This window comes from Vanessa cardui, chromosome 25 (assembly GCF_905220365.1).
Source record: "Vanessa cardui chromosome 25, ilVanCard2.1, whole genome shotgun sequence".
NCBI classification, from domain to species: domain Eukaryota; kingdom Metazoa; phylum Arthropoda; class Insecta; order Lepidoptera; family Nymphalidae; genus Vanessa; species Vanessa cardui.
This window is the reverse complement of record NC_061147.1, coordinates 6,692,901-6,715,670: the sequence shown is the minus strand read 5'-3', so window position 1 is coordinate 6,715,670 and position 22,770 is coordinate 6,692,901. Positions and strand designations below refer to the sequence as shown.

The 22,770-nt window shown below is 31.5% G+C and overlaps 2 protein-coding genes across 4 annotated transcripts in view; one reads left to right on the top strand and one right to left on the bottom strand.

Moving 5' to 3' along the window:
• Window positions 1-3,427, bottom strand: part of LOC124540580 — a 33,787-nt gene extending 30,360 nt beyond the window's left edge. For all 3 annotated transcript variants that reach the window (XM_047118264.1, XM_047118265.1, XM_047118266.1), the window contains exon 1: window positions 3,283-3,427. In XM_047118264.1, coding sequence (XP_046974220.1) covers window positions 3,283-3,369 — 87 coding nt within the window. In that variant the 5' untranslated portion in view covers window positions 3,370-3,427. The remainder of the gene's footprint in view (window positions 1-3,282) is intronic.
• Window positions 3,428-4,251: 824 nt separating this feature from the next.
• The window catches only part of LOC124540428 (rho GTPase-activating protein 190), a 42,063-nt gene continuing 23,544 nt past the window's right edge, over window positions 4,252-22,770 (top strand). Inside the window, exons 1-16 of the mRNA XM_047117979.1 lie at window positions 4,252-4,370; window positions 4,849-4,995; window positions 10,440-10,552; window positions 11,929-12,073; window positions 12,606-12,811; window positions 13,641-13,883; window positions 14,697-14,797; window positions 17,828-17,915; window positions 18,196-18,323; window positions 18,714-18,873; window positions 19,514-19,623; window positions 19,942-20,128; window positions 20,702-20,817; window positions 21,152-21,301; window positions 21,881-21,983; window positions 22,261-22,414. Of these exons, the coding sequence (XP_046973935.1) occupies window positions 4,932-4,995; window positions 10,440-10,552; window positions 11,929-12,073; window positions 12,606-12,811; window positions 13,641-13,883; window positions 14,697-14,797; window positions 17,828-17,915; window positions 18,196-18,323; window positions 18,714-18,873; window positions 19,514-19,623; window positions 19,942-20,128; window positions 20,702-20,817; window positions 21,152-21,301; window positions 21,881-21,983; window positions 22,261-22,414 (2,068 nt within the window). The 5' untranslated portion in view covers window positions 4,252-4,370; window positions 4,849-4,931. The remainder of the gene's footprint in view (window positions 4,371-4,848; window positions 4,996-10,439; window positions 10,553-11,928; window positions 12,074-12,605; window positions 12,812-13,640; window positions 13,884-14,696; window positions 14,798-17,827; window positions 17,916-18,195; window positions 18,324-18,713; window positions 18,874-19,513; window positions 19,624-19,941; window positions 20,129-20,701; window positions 20,818-21,151; window positions 21,302-21,880; window positions 21,984-22,260; window positions 22,415-22,770) is intronic.

Genomic DNA, 22,770 nt, shown 5'->3' with positions numbered 1-22,770 from the left:
TAAGTATGGATGCTTCATAAGTATGGATGGTTCATATTTATCGATACTTTTAGTTTGTTCCCTCGCTCTAATAGAACGGAAATCAGAACCGAATGAAGGTATGTATATATCAGATGCAGGATCAACGACTTTACGTATTTTACGGAACACAATATCAGTCTCAACAATAGTGTTATTGTTATTATTATATTTAATAATATATACTCATAAACTTATTACACAACATGGATATTTCGACCCGCAATACTGTTTGTCGTTAAAATTATTTAAAGGCTTTCTTACAAATGACAGTAACTAGACACTAAAATAAAATGTCTTTGTTTTGGTAAACTGAGATGATTTGCCGTTCTATCGGATTATAAGAAGGGATAGATGGTACACTACTGTGTGCACATACACATATGCACTACAATATATATATGCGTAATCTCCAGTGGGAAACTTCTATATTCTAAAAATAAGAATTAAAACCTTTTAGAGATTCTCAGCTACGTCCTTAAAATATCACCGTAAAATATAATGTGATTATAAACTATCGAAAGATCGGAATGGTGATTCAAACAGGAGTTGCACATGCAATCAGCATCACCATGGGCTAAGCGAATGGTCAAATGTTTTTTTGTTATTTCAATTGATAATGTATGTCTGTAGTTGTGTATCACTACTGTATGAGAATTTATTTACCTTCTTTTGCTAAATAATATGTGAATAAGCTGTCTATAAACAAATAAGTAGTACTAACTGCATTTTAGATACATACATCCAGGAAACTGCCACATCCAAACTTAACTTTGTAGTCTACTCCAATAGATATAGTAAAGATAAATAAAAGTAACTTCTGTAGTGATAGTTGATGAAACACTCATTATGAAATTATACCAAATTATTAGTATTATGACAAATTATTTTTAAATTAAAATATGTATCTATAGAACGCATAAAAATAAATAGTAGTCTATAAACATATCTAATCTAGTAGACTAGAACAAAACTTAAGAAACTACAACTTATTGTGAATAAATATTATAATTTACATTATTTCAAAGTGTTATTATTATTGACAATTTACTGATGATTGATGATTATGCAGAAATAGCCAAAACATGCGTCTAATTTAAATATCGCTGACACTACTTTAGTGTCCATTTTTTCCTCCTTCAGTGGAAATGAGTTGTATATTACATTTATTATTTATAGCATTATTAGTATATGTATCAACTATTTAGTATTTTGTACTAGACGTAAATTAAACTCAAAAATATTGTAGATAAAAGCTTCTATATTCTCTTCAACAACAAATAAGATTTGTAAAGATAAATTCATTTCCTTTTCGTAGTTTAGTAAACTTTAATTAGTATTAGTAGACAAAATAGTAACAAAACTCACAAACCTCTACTTTTACTCTCATTTGAAGTTAATTGTTCAATATCTTTGAAACATGTGTTATTATTATAAGAATTGTCCAAAACACAATTGACATATAAATTCAATAACAGTAACAACCTCTACATTTCCTACTGCTGGGCTAAGGCCTCCAATCCCATTAAGGTTTGGAACATATTCCACCAAGCTGTTCCAATGCGAGTTAGTGGAGAGATAAAATATCAACATTAATCCTATAAAAACATTAAAGTCCAATTTCATATACTTAAGCACAACAATTTTCAAAAACCCTGAATCTAATCTGTATTTGAAAATAAGAGCTTGAAACACTACCTATTGTACTCATTACAAAGTTCAATTATCGAACATATTGACTTATATTTATTTATTTGAAAAATAATATGTTAAAAGTACTTATTACTTGTACACCTATGGGGAGAATGGACAAGTTTTCGTAGTAGTTACAATGTCATAAGAAGGAAAACTTCCAGCTTTTAAAGTTCAACAGTTGATGAATCATTCAAGCCAACTAATAATAAATATTTATTAAAATATAAAAATAAGAATGGTCATTCAATATAATGTACTAATATTATTATGGTCATTATGGTCTTTATTTTTTGTAAATTAGTTTACTATAAATACAAATTAAAAGTTAAAAAATAAAATAATATAAAAAAAAATATCTTATTAAATTGTGATTTCCAAACTACTTGCAGAGGAACCTATTTAAGACTATTAGTACCTTTCTTATTTTAATTAACAACAACAAAAGAATATTTGTAATGTCATTTTTAAAAGCTGAATATTTCTCTATTAAATTGATGGTAAGTAAATTATGCCTACAGGTATACTTTGCTTCTTTTAGTAGTTATTAGTTTATTCTGATGAGTATGTGTGCCTTAGCTACATGGGTATCACACTAAATCCTACTACAACACCATTTTTTCTCATATTTGTAAAATGTTATCAATGATTCTGTTGAAATATTCTGTGTATGTTGGTAAACAATATAGTATTTTTAAGAAATAATTCAAATAAGTCTAATTGGTTTGTGGATTGTTTACAACTTTGTTTTGTTTTAAATATTTTAAGAAGTGAAAGATGACTGAAATAAAAACGATTTTAAAACTATATTTCATAAAATTAGCATATACCTATTAAAGAAATATGATATTTTTAATTCCACAAAGTGTTTCTGGTTATTTTCAAAACTTTTATAATTAAAACTTACTGTGAGGTATTATTTTAATATCCAATAGTGATTTTATTTTATCAACAAACAAATATGTTTGAAGTAAAAAGATGATGATGAAGATGGTTTTTTTATGACTCAAGAAGTGTATAGTTTATGGGACTGTGTTGTGTGTTTGTGGAAACATATTGAGTAGTTTGCTAGACACAATGATATCATATTGGCATAACTAAACATTATTTATAGATAAGTGTGGAGTACGTGACTTCTTCGTCAAGAAGTATGGCTGTCAAACAAATGATCATCACACAAGCATAAATCTATATATGCTGTGTATAAAGTTGTATTCAAAATGGTAATTGACTTTATATCGACTTCTTAAGTAATCTCTCATTCCCAGATTAATAATAACATCAGTTATCGCTAAATAATATAGAAAAATAGATATAGTTTTAGCTGCTGGTATTTACAATATCAAACTCAAAATAAAACTTAAAACAGATAAATCTTTTTTGTCAGAGATAGAAAACTTTTTTTCGATCATTTTTCATCCTGTATGCACTGAAATTACTTTCATAATTACAAAAATATAGGAAAACAAGACTTAGTAGGAGACAAATATGGCGGACATAAAGTGAACTTTACGATCACAACGGCGTCACATTATTTCTTGATATCTCTAAAAATAAAAGAATTACACTTACCTTGTAAAGTTCAATATAATATGTCTTGCCTTTCTGACCACTTGTTTGATTACTTTTCACGTCTTTTCCGTCATTTGTAGAAGTCATTTCTCAAGAAAATATCGCGGAGAGACATTTATGCGCTTGTGTTTTCGTAATGGTGCTGTCAAAGTTAGATCTAGTGTTGCTAATTGTTTCTACTTAATTGTTACCATTTGTTAATTATTATAGCAATACGTAATTTTCATAGTATTTTGAATTTTATAATAATCAAACTTATAGGTGATATTATAAATATAAACAAAAGTCAACCTCACACATTATTTTGTAATTTCTTATTATTTCGAATCACTTTTTTTACATTCTATTTAACAGTCTGCATAAAAAGTAAAATGACAATAATTTTATTTTCTGTGTAACGTTATTCTCATAATTAAAATACATTAAAAAGCATATAAAAAATATACATTTTTAAACATTTATATCTCATTCAAATAATTAATATATCTATATAATAAATACTGATATATTTTGCCATGAAGGTTGTATAATTTATTAGTTGAGTATGTGTATTTAAGCTTTTGTTAGTCACACATATTAGCAATATAAAGTTTAAATTTATGAATAGTTATAATTTTGTTATGAAAACATGACATTAGGTTTGAGTTTATTTCAATGTGATGTTTATAATTATGTTATTTTTATAATCATTTTAATGCTAAATAATGTAAATATAGAAATTATTTATATAGTCAGTTTTAACATCAGTAAATTAATAAAATTGTGTTATTTCTTAAAATACTATAAACACAAATTAAGTTATTGAAACCCTCTATGAATTGAAATGAATGAACAATTAAAATAATAAAGATTTTTTTGGGAAGGGTTTTGTATTATAAATGTACTATTAAATTTACAAAATCTACCTGTGGGGCATTAAATATATTTTGCATAGGAAATAAAAAGATATCATTTTTAGAGTTGGCTATACTGGATCGTACAAAGCAACGCGAGTAGTGTCAGTCAAAGAATATTACGTTTTCATCTAAAATTAATAAGATTAAGTGTAAAAAAAATGTAATTTATGCGTTTCTTAAGCCGATAATTATGTATGTTAATATTTTTTGTTGTTATTTGATTAATTCCGTTTCTATTTATAAAAGGTCTTCTAATTTGATTCAATGTGTCAAAGTATAGGGCTATACCTTTGAGAACACAATAAATTATCTCTTTCGATTCTTATTTCGAAGGGTGTCTTGGTATATTTACTGTATTTATCGTTTTAAGTGACCACTTAATATATTTTACGTTATATGAATGTCTTTATTGTGTACTTTAGTTAAATATCCGTACATCTGGAAGTCTTTACGCTCACTCGATTTTTTTTTCCGTTTTCATTAATTGGTGAAAAAAGTCGTGCTTGCTGTATAAATTCACCAACAGTTTTCTTTAGATTGACACAATTTTAAAATAATTTTACCTGTTTTTTTTCATTATATTTTACTAAAGCGTGTATATAGTTCTATCTATATATATTTGTATTTGTTGTGATTTATATACAAAATTATCGGTGTTGTTTATTTAAAGAGAAGTGGATATTGTGTTGTGATGTGTGTAATAAGTGATTTAACCTTATTTTATAATATACCATTGGAGTGATAGATAAGAAAATGGCTAAAAAGTCTGAGAACACTGGGGGCAAGCTGGTCACTGTGTCTGTTGTTGGATTATCTGGTAAGTTAACTAATATTTTTCACTTCACTTTACTTTCACTAACAGTTCTATAATACAATTCCTCAACCATAAATTATATTATAAAAATATTGTATATTTCTTTTAAATTTAAGTATATAACTATGATTATTTGTTAATTAGTGTCTTTAATATAACAGTAATAAGTTATGATAATCAATATGTTATATGAAGAAAAATACAATGAATATTAAAAAAGATACTCTTATTTATTTTCATTATTATATAAAAGGTATTCAATTGTTTATTTTTATTGATTAAATAAAATATATCAACACTAAATATCTACATATTTATACAGATATTCCTTTAGAATATAATTTATATTGTTGGAGTCATATTCTTCATCATCTTTAGTGAATCAGGAAGTGTACTGATTAGTCTGATTTTAAGTGCCCAATGAAACCATTATGTTAATTTATATTTGAATAAAACTTGTAACTTTGAATATATACATCTACTATATAATTATATGGAAGAAAAGCAACCTATGCATTATCCCATATTATAATCATTCTGCTGAATCTAATTCAAACTATTCAGCTTATTTGATTCATATGTAATTGATTTATAAACATCCATTAAAGCATTCACATTTTTTTATTAGTAAAAAGTAAGACTATTTGTGTGTATTTACACACAAATAGTCAACTACATTTAACTACATTTGTAGTTTTAATTAACTACATTTGTAGTTTTAATTACCAACGCTAAATACACTATTACATAAAATATTTAATAAAACATGTAAGCAGTCCACATATATTATAAATAAGAAGAACTTGTTTTAGTTTTGCTGGTAGGGCTTTTCAAGCAATATTTGGTATTGTTGTATTGTAGGGTAGGTAATTTGGTTTAACTGCAAGCAAAGGGGATAAACATCTCATTTCTTTAAGCTGGTGATGTTAGGAATTACTTCAGTTACTTATTGCTTCAAAATTTGTTTGACTACCCGACTATGCATTTCTAAGCAACATTAAATTGATGCAACTACTTATCACATATTTTACTGTTGTATATAATATGTTGTAAACATTAGTCTATGGGTGGTAGTGATAACTTAAAATCTGGCCCCTAATTTGCCAGTCTAAAACAAATAGATAGTAAAGCATTAAATATTGAAGATTGTGTGTGTTTAATTTTGTTACAGTTTATATTTAGTGTAGCAATCCTCACAATAAACATTTGAGACAATGGTAAAAATGAACATATGTTTATAAAATAATGTTCCATTAATAAATTTGCTAATATGTTATCTTCGGTGTATCCAGTCTATTGTTTATATACAGGCAACATCAAAATCTAAGTTGGGGTTACTGATATTAATTTTATTTGCAAAAAGTAACAATACTGAAATGGTTTATTGCTAAAAGTTGCAGTTTTGATCCCAATCCCTTAAGCTACTCACTATTAGCACAACCTTTAGTCTTACCTAAATGGTTAAATAGGATTATTAGTAATTCCTAAAAATGAGATTAGAAAAAAAAAGAAAACATTTATGTCATGTTTAATATCATAAAATATTAATTAATTTAAAATATATTATAAATTAAAATGGAAATATTCTTACATGAACAATATATTTTGTTCTGTTGAACCAAATCTTTAAATATCATTAAAGTAAAATAGTATTATTTATCTGTTTTTATCTCAACATTACTTTTACGATAAAAATAAATTCTATGATTTTATTAATTGAATCATTATAGAGAGTATATAACAATAATAAAGCACTTTTTATATATTCATTGGCTAATGCTCAGCATACTGTGTAATGTAGATATATTCCAAACAGCAATACTCAGTATAATGTGTTGTAATTTGGAGGATGCGTGAGCCAGTGTAACTACAGTCACAAGGGACATAAGATCTTAGTTTCCAAGGTTTAATAGTAATGTAGGCAAAGGTGAATATTTCTAATGACACAATTGCCTTTACGTGGTTTTGTTCATACAAAAATGTATCATTAAATTGTGTTGAAAACAAACTACGATGTGACTAAAAAACTTTCAATAGGTTGAACAAATAGAATGCATAGTTCTGTATATTATAAATTAGTTTACTCTAGTGGCTTTGCTGGTGTGTGAAGTGAGTGAGAATGTGTTAGGTATCCTTTGTAACCCTGTCTACATGTATTCAAATGCATGTTGAGAAAGTATCGAGCAAATGCACTTTCGTATTATAAAATGAGTTATCATTATAATTAGTATGTTATTCAGGGTAATAAAATAAATTTATGCAGGAATTTTACTGACGAATTATATTTTATTGTTTTAATTTTTTTATGTTCATCATATTACCTTGTACTTGCTGTTTGTTATCTTTCATAATCTGTGGATTAAAATAAAAATGTATAGTTAAACAATTTATTGCACTCAATTACAGAAATGAAATAAAATAATCAATGGAATAAAGTTACATTTCAAACATTCAATTATGCTTGCATGCTTCAAGTTGATATTAAACATTCCTTTCTATTTAAGTTGTTAATTTAATGATGTACTCAATCACAAGACATTTGGTATGAATCACAAAGGTACTTAAATGTATGACCCTTAACTAACCAATTGTACAGCATCTCTATTGTAATGTTATCACATCTTATTTTCCACTTCCTGGTATGTCATATGTTTCCTTTAAATCATTTACTTATCTATAAACAAATTGATATATCGGTACAGCTGTGTATGCTTAATTAGTGTTGATTTAAAATGAAATAAATTATTTATGGACATGTTTATTATTTTTATGTGTTAATTACTACCTTATTGGTGTAGTATATAGCAACCTGGTATGGCTGCTGATGCCATGGTCCAAGATTCGAAATATTGTGAAAAAATATATTTTTTTTAGTTTTTTTTTTTTACAGACAGGCTTACCTTAAACAAGTAGCCAGGTTTACTGTTGTGGACCTATGTCATATATTATTTCGGTCATTTTGCTGTAATATTGGACTATAAGAATGAAGGTATAAAGTGTAGATGAACTTATACATATAAGACATACCTCCAAAATTCAGTATTTTGGACTGAGAAATAAATTGTAAAATAATAGCCGGTATATGTCCTAATGCTCTGGCATAAAAGGTTCCTAGCTTATTTCACCACATGTCTTGTTGTGTATGACATATATGTATGTGTATTGTGTATGCAGAAGTCCATACATGAGGCACACTTTCATTCAAAATCCAATATTTTGGATGATTTGGTTTTCTTTTAATGATTTTTGTTCACAATTTTTCATAGAATATTATTATACATTATTTCAAATAATGTAGAAAACTGCATATTTATATAATGCTACTTTTAAATTACGCATTATTGTATTTTCTCATAGCTTTAACCATCAAAATTGCAGTTTCACTACTTCCATTTTTATCCCAGACAGTTAAGCTGTGCCATAAATGTTACTACTAAAATAAAATAACATAAAGTCTGTTGTATAACATGTTGATCATATTTATTTTGAAAGATATTATATTACCATTAGTCATTCGACTATAATTGTATCATGTATGTTGAAGTATTTATTGCATAATAAATAATTACTATGTAGAACCTTTACAAGAAATAATAGTCGTTCTTGTTATAAGATCTTGTGTTAATTCAAATGAATCATAAACATAAACACAGTCCACATCACTTACCATGAAACCTTCATGGTCCAAATATTTATTTATTTATGTACATATATTGTGGTATTAATCTATGTATCTAATTTAATATTATCAGCCCTAATGTTAAGGAACATACTCATCGTTATCTATCCGTTTATTATAGTGTATGTACTTTAATTGCTAAAATTACCATAAATAAATATTACAGCCTTGTTTCATATTATTGATTTAAATCGAACTTTTATAAGAGAGATGTATCTCTTAAGCTTCGACTAAGGAAATTTACAACATTGCACCAGTAGTTGGTATGTTTCAAAGAGCATGTTGCACCAATGGTCTTGAGCTTGTCGGGATCAGATCGGGATCGAAATTGGATTATGGGAGTTAACTCGTTCACATTAATACCTGCTGTGCAGCTGCCTGTACAGATACATTCGGTTAGGAATACACCACGAAACCTTATCACGACATGGTGGTACAGATACTATGACGATTAACATTGTCATATAAATTAAATAAACACTTCATTGTTTACATAAAAATAAAATTAAGGTAACAGCCTGTAAATTTTCCATTGCTGTGCTGGCCTCCTCTCCCATTAAGGAGAGGGCTTGGAACATATTCCACCACGCTGTTCCAATGCAGGTTGGTGGAATGCATATGTGGCAGAATTTCAATGAAATTACACCAAGCAGGTTTCCTCACGATGTTTTCCTTCACCGCCGAGCACGAGATGAATTATAAACACAAATTAAGTACATGTATATAGTGGTGCTTGTCTGGGTTTGAACCCGAAATCATCGGTTAAGATGCACGTGTTCTAACCGCTGGGCCATCTCGGCTCGCTTTGTATACATGCATATGATAAAATTCTTAAATTGTATGATGACATTATTAGGATTATATTTATAACGTTATAGATAAGTAAGTAGTTGTTAGGCAGATGACCAAATATGCCATTGGTGGTTGATTATTTTCAACGTAGAATATTCGAAGGTGATTGTCAACGTGCTGGCCAGCAGGTCTGCTTATAGTGTCTTGACTATCTTAGGAATTTAAAAGAGTTATTGGTTTTTTACCGTATACTTGCATTGAATAGAAAAATAAACTTGCATTTTAACGCGCATTTTAGGGGTCATATAATAATAATAGTTGTTTCTATATTTGAAGGCTTTATGGCCAAGCTTTCTATTGCCTTTTCCAATTTGAAGTCAACTGATCCAACTTAGATAAGGAACGGAACATTTTTGTTTCATTAGCTTGGCGGCGTATTGGTTGGTCAGCGCCATTATTTGTAGGAGTTGGTTACCACCAATTATCCTGTACACGCTGGTCTAATTAATACACAGTAACATCAACTCTTGGAACGTCGAATGGTTTTCTCATCGTAGTTCCAATGGGCAGGAACAGCTTTAAATCAGCTGATCAATTTACTTGGTTACTTTAGTCTTTGTACATTTTATGACCAAAAAATTAAAATTTAATAAGATCCGTAAATATTTTATAAATGAATAATACGTTTGCTGTCGAAGCGCTTGGCCCTTGGAGTAGTGGTGCAAAAAGCTTCATCAAAAGTATAACACCTCGGCCTCATAGGCTTCACAGGTGACAGGAAGGCTGGTTCGTTTTTTGTCCACAGGATCGGAATTGTGATTTAACGGGGAAATGCTGGTAGCATTCTTGCCACCATTTCAGTTCATATTTGTATATATTTAAGCATTTCATGGTATTAATTCTTATGTTAATATACGGATAATTAGTTTAACTCGTCCGTTAGCAGTAAAATTAACGATCTTGTAAATCTTTTCAGGTACTGAGAAAGAGAAAGGCCAGTTAGGCGTGGGAAAGTCCTGTCTCTGCAACAGATTTGTACGCACAGACGCCGATGACTACAATGTCGATCACATATCCGTTCTGAGTCAAGTAAGTCACGTCTGTTATTACGTATTATCATAAGTTATTAAATATTATTATTAAATGTATATCAATATATATACATAATTATAAACTACATATTTTTTCATACTTGCATATATTATTGATATATGGATAGATAAAATAGTTTTACAGAGGATGCTTAAATATGAGGATTTAGACTGCCGAATACTATTGGGTAGTGCATTTCAAAGTTTGACGGTTTGTAAGTTTGTTTATTTAGATTTTATTAAATTTTTTTAGCAGATGACTTACAAGTGCTTGAAAAACTAAGTTTATTAGAATTTAGAGTATGGCTACGCTTTGATGAGCCACGTTAGTCGAGAAGTAAGATGTTGTGGAAACGAATGGTAAATATTTTCCAGTTGGTTAGTAGCCTTTCGACGGTTGTATTTGTGCTAAAATCGCGATCTTCTATTCTATAATTGTTTCCTCAATTTCCTTAAGAATAGAAGGCGTCGTACACCTTAATAGAATCGTGATATGTTACTATTAAAACATTTGCATATAGGACTCCAATAATCAATATTTACTATTAAATGTATGTAAAATTAATTATAGTTCATTAATCATTTACGGCTTACGTAAATATGACCATATATCTGCATTTCGTACTCAACTTAAATGGCTCCCTATCCGCCTTCGCCGTGATATGCACATCCTTTCAGTCCTTTTTAATATTCTTAATGATCCAAATTCTCCTGCTTACCTTTGCTCCCGTTTCAACCTTCTTCCTCCTCCAACACGTTCTAGACGTTCCTGTATTACTTCAGAGTTAGAAGTGCCTAGATGTAATACAAAGTTTCTGCTTAACTCCTTCACGGTACGTGCAGCAAATCTCTGGAACAGTCTCCCAAAATCCATCCAAAAGAGTCCAAACATCAACCTCTTTAAAAAAAGAGTAAAAGAGCACTTTCTCTCACAACTTTCATAAATTTGACAAATTTACCATTATCTTTTTTTTTTTTATTTATTTATTTATTTTTGTACGGGAGATATATTTATAATATTTGTGTATTTAGATGTAGTATAAGTATAATAATTTAATATATATGTATTTATTATATTATAGATATTTATGTAAGCGTAATATATATTATATTAAATTCTTTTATATTATATATATTATATTAATATTGTTTCTTTTATATAATATTACTAAGAGTATCTAATGTTGCACTATTTATATCTGCTATATAACACTATCTCTTACAGCTGTGGGTTGGCTGGAAGAAATTTCTTTTAGAAATAAGCCCGCCATTGTAAACAAAAATTTCATGTTTAAAACTTCTATGTAAAATTTCTCAGTGCAATAAAGAGTATTAATAATAATAGTTTTATTAAACGGCTATTTTATGTTGTAGTCGGACTTCAGCGGGCGCGTAGTCAACAACGATCACTTTTTATACTGGGGTAGTGTTCATAAGGAGCAAGATGAACAAGAATATCGATTTGAGGTGGTTGAACAGACTGAGTTCGTGGACGATGCGTGCTTCCAACCGTTTAAAGGTACGTTCGTATCAGTGTAATTACAGGCGCAAGAGATATTTTTTATTTTGCTTTATTAAGGCACAAACAGTTCACAATACACTTAAATTATAAATAAAATTACAAAAACATACACCAATGAAGCTGCCACAAATAAAATAAAATCAAACAAATAGTTATAAAAATCAACGAACGTCGCATTGTTATCTTACTTATATATCTAAGTTCTCGACGTTGATGATGCATTGTAGTAAGAAATAACAATCATATTATCTTCTCCATCGCACGTGACATTGGCGAAATAATCTGTACCCTTTCGACAGAAATAAAAGACAAAAATTAAAAATAAATAAAAACATTATCTTACAATGCCATATCTAACAATCATTAATCTAAGGTACCTTAATTTGCCTTTCTTATTTGGTATTACACTTTTAAATTTTTAAAATGAAAACTTTTTAATTTAATAATTATTTTATGTAGGCTGGTAACATTGATAAATAATAAAAATAATCACTTTGCAAATAATTAACGATTTTTTACATTGTACTAGCTGTGGGTAAGACGGAAACATACGTGAAAAGATGCGTTGCAACGAAGTTACAATCCGCCGAGAAGTTGATGTACGTGTGCAAGAACCAGCTCGGGATAGAGAAGGAATACGAGCAGAAACTGATGGGAGACGGGAAGCTGTCCGTTGACGGTTTCCTTTGTGTATACGATGTCAGCCTGGTGCCAGGACGTAGTTGGGAGAAACAGGTAATACGGTGCTACTACGATTGTCGTATATTATGTAGAGTAAACTTGCTAGTGGTGGATGAGAATCTGCCTTGTGGAGTGAGAAACTTTCCTACCAAGGGGTGAAGTGAACTTTTGCCCAGCTGTGGGACGTTAAAGTTTGTTATAATCTATTGGTAGTAAGAATGACATGAAGAATTAGACTTTTGTATTCCATGCGATTTCTATAATACCTTTATCAATTATTATGTACTTGATTGTAATAATTATAATATATAATTTCAATTGGTATGTTGGATTTTATCACTATTTAAAATAACAATTTTAATTCTACTTGTATTCAAAATAAATTATTTATTTGGCGTTAGTATTTTGTACTGCCCACTCATCAGGTATTCTGCCGCCGAACAACAATAATTGTGTTGTGTGATTGAGCCAGTGGCGTTACTGGCATACGGTACATAATATCTTAACTCCCGAGGTTGGTGGCACATTGACGATGTAAGAAATAGTTAATATTTCTTACAGCTTCATTGTCTATGGGTGATGGTGACCACTTACCATCAGGTACCCCATATGCTCGCCGGCCAACTTATACCAAAGAAAATCATATAGAATAATATGCCGTATTCATTGTATTATTTGGGATACGTCAAAAGTTTTAAACGTCCAAGAAAATTTAAGGTCATCTACACTAAACAGTGGAAGAGTTTAGAGAACAGATATAATTAGCATGAAAATAATGTGTTGGAAGGAATGTTGTGTTTATGAGGGGTGGTGACCACTAACATGAAGGCCTATTTGCCAGTTCGCCTACCAGTTACATTGAAAAAATGTTCAATTGTTTCAGAACGAAACCCTAGCTGCGATACTCCAAAATATAGTAAAATTGAAAAAGCCGGTTGTGCTTGTAACGTCCAAAAACGATGAAGCCTGCGAGCAGGGAGTCCGGGAGGCGGAGAGATTGGTCCAGAGGAAGGAATTCAAGGGCTCAATACCCATCGTGGAGTCCTCGAGCCACGACAATGTCAATGTGGACCAGGCGTTTTTCCTGCTGGCTCAGATGGTGGACAAATCGAAGGCTAGGATTAAGGTATGTACTTACTACCTTATGGCCCAAATATTGTGTAGATTTTGAAGATGACCACTATTTGGAGATCTGAATTTTGTCTAATATATGTCATATGGTTAGATCTGTATGTTTTTCTTCGGTCACTAAAATGGGGATTCACTAAACCATTACATTTGGGTTAGTTAAATTTATACTATCCTCCAGAAAGAAATTCTGATCCTAAAACTCGTAATATTACGATTAATACGCCATTAATACGCCAATTACTTGACTAAAGACTTTTGTAATCTTATGATATTTTTGGATAAAAAAATGCATGCTGGTTCTCTGGAAGAGATCTATGTAGCGATAAGGTCGCCATAATTGTACGCCTCTATTACTTAGGCTGTAACCATGATGTACTTATTTATTCTTTGTGGTGTACAATGAACATGCAAAAGCTCATCTAATACTGGCTTTCTCAATGATTTCAAATAAAATGATCAAATCCGAGTCGAGTTGAGTCGAGATGGCCCAGTGGTTAGAACGCGTGCATCTTAACCAATGATTGCGGGTTCAAACCCAGGCAAGCACCGCTATTTCATGTGCTTAATTTGTCTTTATAATTCATCTCGTGCTCTGCAGTGAAGGAAAACATCGTGAGGAAACCTGCATGTGACAAATTTCATAGAAATTCTGCCACATGTGTATTCCACCAACCCGCATTGGAACAGCGTGGTGGAATATGTTCCAAGCCTTCTCCTCAATGGGAGAGGAGGCCTTTAGCCCAGCAGTGGGAATTTACAGGCTGTTGTTGTTGTTTGTTGATCAAAACCAATTATATTTAATTCACAGGTAGCGAACTATGCGGAGGCGTTACGTATCAGAAGAGAAACCCTAGACTTCGTAACCGAAGCCTTCACGCAGCTGATCAGAATACACGTCCAGGACCATAAGTATGAATCATTTTCTATTTTGTGACGTAATATTCTCTTATTGTTTTTTAAGTGGTTCTGCTTTAAGTGGAACATCCTGTATAATAACTGCAATATTATCAAGAAAGCACATCTATATTATACCAGTTGTAGAGCTCGACTTTGTCCGTTTTAAAGGAAATTTGAGTATTTACATATAAAACTTCATCAAATTTGGTTCAGTATGAAGACGAAAGCATACGAGCAGAGTTACTTTTGCATTAATAATATTGGTAATTTAAATAGATAAGTTGTTTACGTTCAAATTCCATAGGAAATATGTTATGTATAATCCTATTTAATGCCTTAATTTTTGGGTACATATTCACGACATTGTTAGTATCGATCTAGTCACATTTTATTATTATGTTGATTTTTAATCGAATATAACTTTGAATAGGTTCGTAATCTCTTTAAGGGGACTACAGGAGCTAATTGCCCTTGAGAATCACGCGCACACATACATACACTAACGAGTCTAACGACAAAAACGGCATGTCCCCGCGCGCACTACGCTTAGCGAGGCGGCGAGGTTACGCCTGAATATTCCAATAGATGGCGCCGAACCGCCGCGCGCCGCGCCGAGCGAAAGCGAAGCGAAGTCAATTCTATCAATTCTATCAATCATAGATTTCATAAAAATAGACAGGACAACAGAATTATTTTAATTTCTTTGTGTCATTTAAAAAATTATGATAAAATTAAACTGAATTAATTAAACTTAAGTTATTATTATTTTATGTACAAAAAATAGTTAATTTAAACATTTTTTCTTTAATTTTTACTGTATCAATTCAATTAGTTGTAATACTAAATATTAAATCGTACCTATTTTTAAATTTTATAAGTTTGTTAAGCGATTTATTAAATAAAATTGGAACTGTTCGTAATTTGTACACTGACAAAAAGCGTAGAGTTTGTTCATTTTACTAATATCGGTACACAAAGAAAAAAAATCAAGTTAAAAAAGTCAGCATCAAAAAGTTACTATAAAAATAATATCGTCAAGTCAGTTTAGTAGAATTATTGGTTAACTCGGTCAATCACAGTGGGTTTAGTCATAAATCTCATAAAAATAGTTTGGATATTAGAATTATTTGTATTGTTTTTGACTGATATTTGAAATAAAACTGATTCAATTAAATTCAAATATTTTTAATTATTTTTGGTTTAACAAAAAAACAAATAAATTTCGTTTCAATTTTTTTATTAAAATATTTTTTTTAATTATTTGTTCGTCGTCGTTCGTTATTAAAATATCTTGGATACTTGCAATCAATATTTCACCCACTTTCACTGAAGCTACGAGCTAAAATTTTTCAATTGTTACTATTTCCAATCTTTAAAAAATATTGAATTACGTATATGACACTTCTAAATATTTTAGTTCTTTGGTTCACAAAAATTACATATTTCAAGATGGCCCAGTGGGTAGAACGCGCGCATCTTATTGCGGGTTCAAACCCAGGCAAGCACCACTAAATATTCATGTGATGTGCTAATTTGTATTTATTTATTTTTTTTTATTATTAAATTTCATCCATACATAAAACTTAAACTCTAACGTAATAGAAATAGCTTCCGTGTTATTTTTTTTCGATTTTCTTAATTCTGAAAAAATAAATGCATAGTTGTTAGGAATTAAATTTTAATAATTATAAAATATATATATATATATATATATATATATATATATTTAAATATAGTCCTTTAAAAATAATAAAACTTTAGTTCAGAGTGCGGGGATCGAACCCGCACATTCCTTCTTGGACTTGCTTGCATTGACCAAATACTCCATGGTGACTGTAAGAAATCTGTCGAAAAATCTGATTCTATGCGAACTAATTGCATTGTTTTTAATAAATGTTTCCAATAATCATTATTTATAATATATATATGTTTACTAATTAAATACTCTTACCTTTTCATATTATCTTTCATATGTTCGGCTTTTTAATTTATATGAACGTTTTTTAGTTTTCTTCACAGATTGTACTTTATTTCCCATGTTTACAAAATTAAACTTTATAAAAAATAACTTAACAAAAAAATAAATGGCTAACTACAACTAGACTATTTTAACTTAATATATTTATTTACATAAAAGAATAATATTCGACAATTAATTTACAATTAAATTTACACAAAAATAAAATCTACGAGATTTTATTCGCAACGATGCGGTGAAAAGAGCGACACGTCTGTATAGCAACAGGCCTCGGCCGGCAGTGTCTGTACGAGGCGCTCACGCACACATGCTTACGCATTTTGGTCGAAAATAAGAAAATCTGATTTAAAAAAAATCTATTGATTTTACTAAATAATTAACATAATAAATTTTTAGTATATTGTTTGTAGAATAATCTGACAAAAGACCAAAATTATTGAAGGTATATAAGTGTAGTTAAAAAACAAAAAAAGACTTTTTTAGAGGTAACTTTGCGATTTTTTTCTATCGTACCAAATTAATTACATCATGTTTTCAACACAATTAATAACTAGCATCTATCCTAAAGATTAACATATATTTTTTTCATTTGGTTTATTGCATTGGATTATATACTTTTTGGCATTTTAAAACTTGCATTTAGCTCATGTAGTCCCCTTAATTGGATTTATACAATTATTTTCTAAATAAATTACCATTTAAGAAATCAATAGTTTGAACCAAGTTGTATGATTGGTCAATTTTAAACTAATTTTGTACCCTCAATAGCAAATTTTTAGTACTTTTCAAATTTATATAAACAAGCATTTTTGACATCGTCTTTGTATTTCGAACCAGTAAGATTTTACATTATATATGTGTTTCTGACGTAAAGCTTCGAAACGTTTTTATTATAACGCTTTTGAATTGATGCCCCTTAGACAATTATATGATCCATTAAAATGAATCGTTCAGGCAATCGATATATTCAGCAGTGTTTATTTCTTAAAAGCCTTTTATTATCTGTACAAACAAAAAATTTTTTATCTATTAAATAGTTCTAATTTAATGGTATTCGTTTTCAGAGAAATCTGGTCAGCAGTCAGTAAGAGGTTGTGTCATTATCCTGAGTGGATTAAATTTGTCCAGCAGTTCGGCAATGATGGTACTCAGGTATGTTTTTATTATATTTTTAAAGTTATCTTTGTTTATGTTATCTATTTTTTTTATCTCACAATTATTGCTGCTTGGAATATATCATATACAATTTAGTATTATATATATTATTATAACATGGATAGATGTTTTTAATTTGTTTTTTAAAGTGCTGTAATATCGAATTGGGGCACAATCCTGTACTGATATTTATACAGTGTGGCATTAAATAAATAAATAAATCTTTTATATTTGAGATTTATTTATGTTTAATTATTGTTATTTGTTTTTGGTTCAGGTTGTCTTCCGTCGTCATATAAGAAGGTTGAAAGAGGAACGCTCAGCCAAGAAACTCCGCAAGCAGCTAGCCAAATTACCGCAAGTTCTCGCTCGAATGCAACTACCTACTGATGACTTGCAAGAAAAGTGAGTTATACATTTAATTTTAATTCATACGCATGTTTTTACACGTATATACGGCGTATATGGAGGAGAGATATTTTTCCATTTACTACAACAACAAAAGCCTGTCCATTTCCCACTGGGGCTAAGGCTTCGTTATGCCTTTGAGGAGAAGGTTTGGGACATATTTTACCACGCTGATACAATGCGTGTTGGTGGATTGATTTGTGGCAGAATTTCGTTAAATTAGACACATGCTGGCTACCACACGATGTCTTCCTTGACCGCGGAGCTCGAGAAAAATTATAAACATAATTATAATTACAAATTATGTCCATTAGCTTAATAATTATTATAATGTCTGCCAATTAAAAATGTATAAACGAAATGAGTAAGTCCTGGCCGGTCTCGCAGCGACTGGTCGGTGGTGGTGCGTCAGCTGCGCTCGCACCGCGACTTCAGCGTGTACTTCAGCGAGGCGCGCGCCGCGTCGCGCTCCGCGTCCGGCTCCGAGCCCGACAGCCCGCGCGCCGCCGACGCCACGCTGCGCGTGGGCGAGCGCGCGCGCTACCAGGTACACGACGCACGCACACTTACGCACGCACATACATGCATGCATACACACGCACGCATACACACGAATGCACACACACGCACGCACACACGTACGCACACACACGCACGCACGCACACACAAGCACACACACACGCACGCATACACGCTAACGCACACACACTCATGCACACGCCCGCACGCATACACACGCACGCAAACACACTAAGACACACACTAACACACACACACACACACGCATGCACACGCCAGCACGCACGCACACACACGCACGCACACACGTACGCACACACACGCACGCACACACACACACACACCCGCGCACACACAGGCACACACACACACACATATGTGAATACACGCATCTACCCATCCATACAGCTAACACTAGTGTTAACCTGGTATACCTGATCAAAGATATTGAGCAATGGTCAATCCTCCAGACACCCGATACTCTATGGTTAAAAGACTATAAACAGAAGAAATTAAGGAGTAGGTCATTGCTCTTATCTTTATCGATAGTTATATAAAGTAATGACTTCAATGGATCGATCTCATTACATGCATCGATGATTTTTGATATCACTATAAACTCTAATGTACTCGATATTTATTTCATTTTTTGTAATTTATATTTCAGACCTTGGGACAGTCGCAGAAGATCCCGTATGAAATATTAGAAACTAACGAGGCAGCTGCAATATTCAAAACTTACCTCCACGAGGCGCAAGAAAAGCAGAGAAACTATGAGTGAGTTATTTATCATCATCATGTATCATCTGATATACTAAACATACTAGAGAATTTGTTTATTTACGACATCACATTAGAAACTCGTAAAATTATCAGTGTTTCTTTACTATATTGTTCATGAATTTATCACTACATATTATGTACAAAAACCTTCCTCTCGAATCACTCTTATCTATTAAAAAAAACCGCATCAAAATCCGTTTCGTAATTTTAAAGATCTAAGCATACATAGAACAGGCTCCGGTAAGCGACTTCTTTTTATACTATGTAATTATTTAATTTCTTATCTAACCATATTATCAAATTCTCTATCAGGTGGTGTCAACAATTCAAACGTCTTCTAGAAGAGACAGGATACGTTACTCCCGGCAAACAGCTGTCCGAAGTGAGGGTACTCTTAATGGGTCGTGAGTGTTACGAAGCTTTGACAGAGGAACAGCAGCAAAGGGTCTATGATGAGCATCAGAGGGAAATACAGAGACGGGCGAAGCATAACTTGCAGGTACAAATAACTCTTAAACCCTTCACGTTACAATACAAAATAATCCAGTCTAATAAATCAGCTAATGGAATAATAGGTTCCTGTAATTAAACAGCCAATATTGAACTCTACGGCTTTAAATGAAAGGTATAAAGTTTATAAAAATATAATGGATAAGAATATTCTGTCACCCCATTGATATTTTGGTTTTTATTTATTCTCTTTAATTGGTTTAATAGAGTATTTTTATGGTAACATTCTGAGCTTGTCTGTTAGTAATTTTTTGGGAAACAATTGTTGTTTTTGCTATATTTATATTGCTTTTATGAACTTATTGGAAAAATGGCAATACTCCTAAAATAATAATGTATTTAGTTTTATGTGTTATCTATAAATTATTAATAAAAAGTGTGCATATATGTACACTGTGACGCAATTCTGGACTCCTCACCATTTGAAAAATGACTCGAAAGTGGTCACAAGTGTTAAAGTGGTCGAAACGTATCGTGACCTTGAGAAACATTGCGACAAGACTTTCAGTATTACTCGTATATCTAATTTACTTTACATTAATTTTTTATTTTTTTATTTTAGGAACTTCTGCTGGAACACGCGGACTTGTTCTACCATTTCAAAAGAATATCACCCACCGGTACTATCACGCAGGAGGATATTAAAGAAATCACCGATGTACTCCAAGACGATTTCAGGTCAAATTGTTTTATTTAAATATTCCAAATATTTGTTTCGAACATATGTATCAATTATATAAAAGTTAAGTTATATAGGTATATATGGTGTAGAATTATAATGAGTTTTTTTTTCTGTGACCATGAAATCGAGACAAAAGCAATTACAATTTAACTCTCTTTACAAAAAAAAACCTCAAAGTTGTGTACTTGTATGTGTATTTGTTTAAAAACGAAGCATAATTTTTTTTATGTTCTATTCCGATTCTAGTTGTGGATTGTATGTATCTCATAATAATTTCCAAGCAATATATGCAATTTGATAGTATCCTGATATCCTAGTGTTCGTTTACAGATACAAGATGCTGGACCGCATGGAGCAGGACCGCAAGCTGATGCTGTTCCAGCACTTAGGGTTCGTGCACTGCCCCATGCGCGAGCACTGCCCCGCCGCCGCCGCCTGCCTCGACGCCGGCCTGCCGCTCATCCTCAACACGAGGGTTGGGTCAGTACACACCTTATACGATACACATTTATACCTCTAATTCATATAACCCATGAGAATCGCTTATTATGTAGCCCTGCTTTGTATACGATACACATTTATTTCTCTGATTCATATATCCCATAAGAATTGCTTATAGCCCTGCTTTATTATTTACTACAAATAGATAATCTATTGAATTGAATAATATTAATATATTATCGACCTCCGTGGTCGAGTGGTGTGTACACCGGTTTTCATGGGTACGCCACTCCGAGGTACCGGGTTCGATTCCCGGCCGAGTCGATGTAGATTACCATAAGTTTTCTATGTTGTTTCTAAGGTACCACAAACACTCAGACTCAAGGCTGAGTGTTTGTGGTACCTTCGTTACTTCTGATTTTCCAAAACACAAGTGCTTCAGCTACTTACATTGGGATCAGAGTAATGTATGTGATGTTGTCTCATATTTATTTATTATTATTATATGTTATACAGTATGTTATTCCACTTTACTTCTCCTTAAATAGAGAATGTTATATTTGTCAAAAAAATACCATGTTTCACAATACAAAATAATGTACACGTTTTTTTGTTTAGGTCTCTGACGTCATCAGGCGAAGCTCAAGTACAGGCCGGTCCGCCTGCGGCGCCCTGGGCGCTCACCGCTGACGCGAACAATATCAACATCATTATATTAGGGGTTAGTTTGGTCACATAGATGTCAAAAAAAGTTTTTTAAAAGTTTTTTAAAAGTTAAATGTAATAAAAGATAGGTTTTCGATTTGTATGTATAGTTAGTTTTTTATTTTCACTGATAAGTGCGGAGGTTTTATTTTTTAAATATTAAGTTATATCGTTCTTATTCATAGACAAGTAGAACATAATGTTCTACTTGATTTTATAAACTTATCAGTCGTTTGATTATTTAATTTTAATTATCTCCGTAAGTAGAGATTTCTAATGTCGTGTGGTGGCAGGTGGAGGGCATAGCGGGCGAGTTCGGCAAGCGTCTGATAGCGGGCTGCGACGGCGAGCGGCGCGTGAGCGTGGGCGGCTGCGCGTGGCGCGTCGAGCAGCGCCTGCGCACCGACGACTTCGCAGCCGACGCGCCCCGGGACTTCGCCCCCAACGGTACCGACACCTACACCTATAACTATATCAAATATTGCTCTTTTCTATATCTCTAAAGATTTTTAATAGGCTATTTGACTGGTTTTTTTAAATCCATTTTATATTGTTTAGAAGAGGTTAAGGAACCCAGTAAAAGTTGATTTTTTTTATTTATAGTACATATTTGCCGAGAAATATCATATTAAAATTTCCATATTTAAATAACGCGCGAAAACGCTGCTTGGACAATATGGCGCTGCAATGGGGTCGGTGACGTCACTTTGCTGTATTTTAATCTGTGGTACATATAGTAGAAAAGCAAAGTTTACAAGAAAGTGACTTCATCTTAAGCCCGGCCAATCAGAAGCGTTTTGTGT